At 40.5% G+C, this 6000-nt stretch overlaps 1 protein-coding gene across 1 annotated transcript in view; it reads left to right on the forward strand.

Moving 5' to 3' along the window:
- stxbp4 (syntaxin binding protein 4) overlaps window positions 1-5763 on the forward strand; it is a 63158-nt gene extending 57395 nt beyond the window's left edge. Inside the window, exon 20 of the mRNA XM_071393814.1 lies at window positions 4119-5763. Coding sequence (XP_071249915.1) covers window positions 4119-4266 — 148 coding nt within the window. The 3' untranslated portion in view covers window positions 4267-5763. The remainder of the gene's footprint in view (window positions 1-4118) is intronic.
- The last annotated feature ends 237 nt before the right edge of the window (window positions 5764-6000 follow it).

Consider the following 6000-nt stretch of genomic DNA (forward strand, 5'->3'; position numbering starts at 1 on the left):
CACGACTGGCTTATCTGGGTGATGTTTTTTCTCGCCTGAATGATCTGAATCTAGGATTACAGGAACTCTCCGCGACTATATTCAATGTGCGGGACAAAATTGAGGCTATGATTAAGAAGTTGGAGCTCTTCTCTGTCCGCATTAACAGGACAACACACAGGTCTTTCCATCATTGTATGATTTTTTGGTGCGCAAATGAACTCAAGGTTACGGAAAATGTGATATAGTGAAGCACATGAGTGAGTTGGGTGCGCAATACGCAGGTACTTTCCCGAAACGGATGACGCAAACACGCAAACTGGATTCGTTATCCCTTCATGCCCTGCCTCCAGTCCACTTACCAATATCTGAACAAGAGAGCCTCATCGAAATTGCAACAAGCGGTTCTGTGAAAATTGAATTTAATCAGAAGCCACTGACAGATTGGGCTGCGCTCAGAGGATCCTGCTTTGGCAAATTGCGCTGTTAAGACACTGATGCCATTTGCAGCCACATACCTATGTGAGAGTGGATTCTCAGCCCTCACTAGCATGAAAACTAAATACAGGCCCAGACTGTGTGTGGAAAATGATTTAAGACAGACTCTCTCCAATACAACCCAACATTGCAGAGTTATGTGCATCCTTTCAAGCACACCCTTCTCATTAATCCTTGGTGAGGTATTCACAATTTTTGATGAACAAATTAGGTTTTATATGTAAGATGGTTAAAAAAATACCAAAATTATTGATTATTATTATTTGTGCCCTGGTCCTATAAGAGCTCTTTGTCACTTCCCACGAGCCAGGTTGTGACAAAAACTCACACTCATTCTTATGTTTAATAAATGTATCGTATAATGTGTGTGTGGCAGGCTTACAATGATGGCAAAAAATAACATTTGAGAGTGCGCTAACCCTGGTGCTAGAGGGGGTACGCATGTGGAGGTTGAATGTTTGAAGGGGTAGGGGACAATAAAAAGTTTGGGAACCACTGGATTAGATGATACTATTTAAAACCTGCAGCCAAGATCATGAACGAACAAGTGAACCTGGGAGAACGCAACAAACATACCGATGCTGCGGATATTGACATGGGTGTTAACTAGCTAGCAATAGCTAGCTGCTTATCAAAGGTACCGTAGATAAGTGGTTTATTTGACCCAAGAAAATCGACCAAACTATTTCTCAATATTACTGTAGCTGGCTAATTAATTTGATCGTGCTTTGTAAAACACCTGATTTTATGCTGTTGTAGTCGACACATGTCGCCATGTCACTTACAGTAGAACCTGATAAACAACATTTTAGTCATTTAGCAGACACTTATCCAGAGTGCATACATTTTCATACTTTTTGGTACTGGTCCCCCGTGGGAATCCAACCCACAACCCTGGTGTTGTAAGTGCCATGCTCTACCAACTGAGCCACACAGGACCCTAACAGTGGGAAACAATAAAAAGAAATCCCTACCAGATCCACGATGAAAAGGTTCTAGCTACTGTATCGCTCTGTCCTTCGACGCAACATGCTGAGGAGTATTTCTCTATAATAAAGAGACTGATTGGGAGGAGGAGACTAGAGCAAACCCAGAAGTTCTGACTGAACGGACACACATTTGATCGCCTCAGGACGGCCCATTTACTTTGTGCTGTTATAATTCATGCTATGAATTCCTGTGATTTCATTTGGACTATTCACCCTCATAGCAAACAGCTGGCAACACAATCCAAGCAATGTTCGCACGGCCTGTTCACCCACGGAGACGGAGCTGCCACTGCTGACAGTCACTTAGGGGCAGAGTAGTAAGTAACTGAACAGCTTGTTTTGAACAATATATTTTTGAAACAGAAAAATCTACACATTTACCACACTTTTATGAGCATTTAAAACATAAACCATTAATTATATATTTTTTGTTGACCAATCACAAGTGAGGTGCCGCCCTTAACGCTCTAATGGGCATTTTTTATATACTTAAATGCTAATAAAACACTATTAAAGTTGACATTAAATGTGTTAAAATGTTTTCCAATTTAGATTATTTTAAATATACTAAAGTATATATATTATGGACATAATTCTATATACTTAAATATATTCAAGTATGATATAAGTATATTTAAATATATTTACTTTCCACTTGGGTATCGAGCTGCAGTTTGTGCAGTTTTTAGCAAACAACGTGGGGTGATGATTAGTTCTGGCCCTCTGAAGACCTAGACAACGTCCTGTTTTGTAAGTCTGACTACCTAACATGCATTAGTCTGTGTCAGTTTGAAACACTTTTTTACAAAGACCCCCTGTGCTACCACCTACCCAGTGTTCTATTGTCAATCTGTAGGTCACTGGAAAACCTCAATATAGCTGTCCAGTCAGTCTCACATGGATTTGTGACAACAATGCTGTCTCATATGCATTTGCATGATATTATAGTTATTTTTTTATGTCCCTCCATTTTGTATGACATGTTACAAATGGTCCAGTGGTTGTACAGTATCATACATATTAGCAGTCGTAGAGTATCATACATATTTTTGTGTTGTCATTTGTAGTGAACATTTGCTTAGCAATTGTGGCTAACTTTAGGTAGGTTAAGGATTAGGGGTTAGGATAAGGGTTACCTAAGTAGTTGCAAAACGCTTTTGGTTGGGGTTAGCTAAAGTTGTTAATTAGCTAAGATGCTAAAGGTGTCCCCGACGCGATTCGAAGACGTTCCCTGACCAACCTCCCAACTTTCGTTTTTATGTTAAAGATCCAGTGCAGTCAAAAATGTGATTTTCCTGTTATATATATATATATATATAAATTTCCACACTGAGGTTGTAATTATACTGTGAAATTGTGAAAATGATGATAATAGTTGTTTGAAAAGACCGCCTGAAATTTCTGCCTGTTTTGGTGGGATGGAGTAAATTAGTTAATAGACCAATAAGAAAGAAGATTTCCAAACCTCTCTGCCAGCAACAGCCAGTTTACCCCTCCCTACTCAGACTATTTTAGTCATTTAACAGACACTCTTATCTTACAGGATCAATTAGAGTTAAATGCCTTGCCCAATAGATTTTTCACCTAGTCAGCTCGGCGATTCAGAAATGGCTGCATTGGACTTTTAAGTAACCTTCAGTCTTAGGTAACCAGACCATTTGTTAGATAAACAACACTTTTGACAATACGTTTTCTTCCTAGAACTGCAGGTGTTCCTGGTCGTTTGTAGGGCAGTAGTTGTAACAGATGAAATGTAGGTTGACATGTTGTTGTTTACACCTCGGTAATGGTAGACAAAGATAATTATATCCATTGCTCATTGTCATAATATAATTACTTCATCAGTCACTGTCAGACAATAATTACTTTCTCTAATATTGATATCCCCCATTAACTGTGGCAATAACCATTTTTACAGCATCATAATTTCCATCAATTTAGGTGGCAAGGTCGGCAATATTGTGGTATTTTCTAGCAACCCTATTGAATTGAATTCAGACTATGGTATTTTGGGGGAGGGGGGGGGGGTTATTTGGATCCCCATTAGCTGTTGCAAAAGCAGCAGCTTCTCTTCCACACAAAACATGAAACATGACATAATACAGAACATTAATAGACAAGAACAGCTCAAGAACAGAACTACATCAATTTAAAAAGGCACACGTAGCCTACACATCAATACATACACACAAAATATCTAGGTCAAATAAGGAGAGTAGATGCACCCACAATACAACTCTGCTAGTTTTGTTTGGTCTCCACAACGCTCACAGTTGTAACCAACTGCTTAACTTGAGACAAGGCTATACTCTCAGTTATGAAGTATTAGCTATGACATGTGTCATGACCTGCCATCATGCCACCATATTCCCGACCAACTGTAGTACAGCCTATGTCATCTACTCTTTACAATAACATCCCTAAGAAAGAGTACAGTATTTTCCTGCATCACTTCTGACTTCATCCTATCTAGCCTATCCATATCCTTAATATCTCATTATTTTATGTCAGACATAAATAGACAATTCCAGGTGAAAGCCAATATCCATAGAGTTTTCTCTTGCTAGATTAATGAATACAGCCATGGTAAAAACAGTGTAAAAGTGCTGTAAGCTTGAAAGGTTAACTCTATACCTGTCTGTTTCTCTGCAGCTCTGGTGACATGAAGCCCGGCGCTTCCTCTCAACCCCTGGGAGCCCGCGTGGGGAAGAAGTCCCAGTGGACGACGGCTACGCTAGCTGCAGAGGCTAAAGAACTCACACGGACTATTAGAGCCATCCTCGAGGTGGGCTGTAAGTGATCTATCATCTTGACTCGTCGTGTTACGAGTCGACTTGCTACATGCCTGCATATCGTCTCTCTCCCTGGCCTAGCATGCAAATCCAATCAGCTCAACAATCACCACCGTAGTTTTGAAACCAACCTAAACGAACTGGATAACAGACACCAAACCAACCAAATCACCTCCATAGTTACTATGCCAACCAAAACCAACTGCATAACCGACATCAAACCACATAGTTGCTAAGCTAAGTAAAACCAACCGGATAACCAAAACCAATCAGCTCATCATACACCAAGCCAACCTCCATAGTTACCAAGCCAACCAAAACCAACTGGAAAACAGACACCAAACCACCTCTGTAGTTACTATACACATAATCTCAATAGTTGTTTTTCAGTGGAGCAGCCTGTAAGGAAATGAAGGACATCCTTGCACTGGAGTATCAGACAGCAGAATTAAAGACAATACAGCAGCTAAGCAACCTCGAGATGTTCCAGCCTCTGTGTCCAGTGGAGTTGAATGAACCAGGGACTGACAGTGTTAAGCAGTCTCGAGATGTTCAGCCTCTGTGTCCAGTGGAGTTGAATGAACCAGGGACTGACTGAGTGTTAAGCAATCTCAAGATGTTCAGCCTCTGTGCCCAATGGAGTTAAATGGACCAGGGACTGAGTGTTAAGCAACCTCGATGTTCCAGCCTCTGTGTCCAGTGAAGTTGTGTTCCATCCATATTTACTCAAGTTTTCTCTGTAGTCATCGTCTAGTGGACGGACAGACTGATCTTTCATGCAACATGAAATGCAATGCAATGTTCTACTTCCTATAGATATGTTTTGAATGATTTTTTCCCAGAATTGTACAAGTGTATCTAGAAATGTACAATAAGACCTACGTCAATACAGAACATCATCATACATACACCTGTGATCAAGTCAGTAGCTAACCATCAGTGTTGGGGAGCAAATAAAAGTTTATTGGTCACGTACACAGTTTAGCAGGTGTAATAGCTGTGCAGCGAAATGCTTATGTTGCTAGCTCCTAGCAATGTAGTCAAATGTCAAGCAATTACAATGTAAAGAAAAAAACATTGTAAAGAAAAATACAAAAAAGAATGGCAGGACGAATCCAATTAACAACCCAAATAGCAATGTAGCAGTATCCAAATGGAATCTATACATACATTATGTACACCGGTGGAATTTACACCAGATCAACTAAGAATGTACAGCAGTATTTAGTGAACTATGTCAAGAATCAAGTATATAAATAAATATGTGGTGTGTATAATCAGTGTAAATAAAATACAATGTGCAGTTGTAGAAATATTAGAATAAACTATGTTGAGGATACATTATTTAAATACACAGTGTGAAACGGGAAGTGACCAGTGGTTGGTTCAATGTCTCTATAACATGATACAGCAGCGTTGGCTGTGCGTGTGTGTGTTGATGTGACTGAGGTCCTTGATGATCTTCTTAGACTTCCTTTGACACCGGATGTGGTAAATGTCCTCGAGGTCAGGCAGCGTGGCCCCTGTGATGCGTTGGGCTGTCTGCACCGTCCTCTGGAGAGCTATGCGGTTGAGGGCGGAGCCGTTGCCATACCAGGCAGTGATGCAGCCCGACAGAATGCTCTCAATGGTGCAGTTTGTGAGGGTCTTAGGTGCTCAGTGATGCGCACCACGAGGAACTTGAAGCTATTGACCTTATCCATTGCAGTTTTGACCCTATCCATTGCGGCCCTGTCAATGAG

Source organism: Salvelinus alpinus, chromosome 3 (assembly GCF_045679555.1).
Source record: "Salvelinus alpinus chromosome 3, SLU_Salpinus.1, whole genome shotgun sequence".
Lineage (NCBI taxonomy): Eukaryota > Metazoa > Chordata > Actinopteri > Salmoniformes > Salmonidae > Salvelinus > Salvelinus alpinus.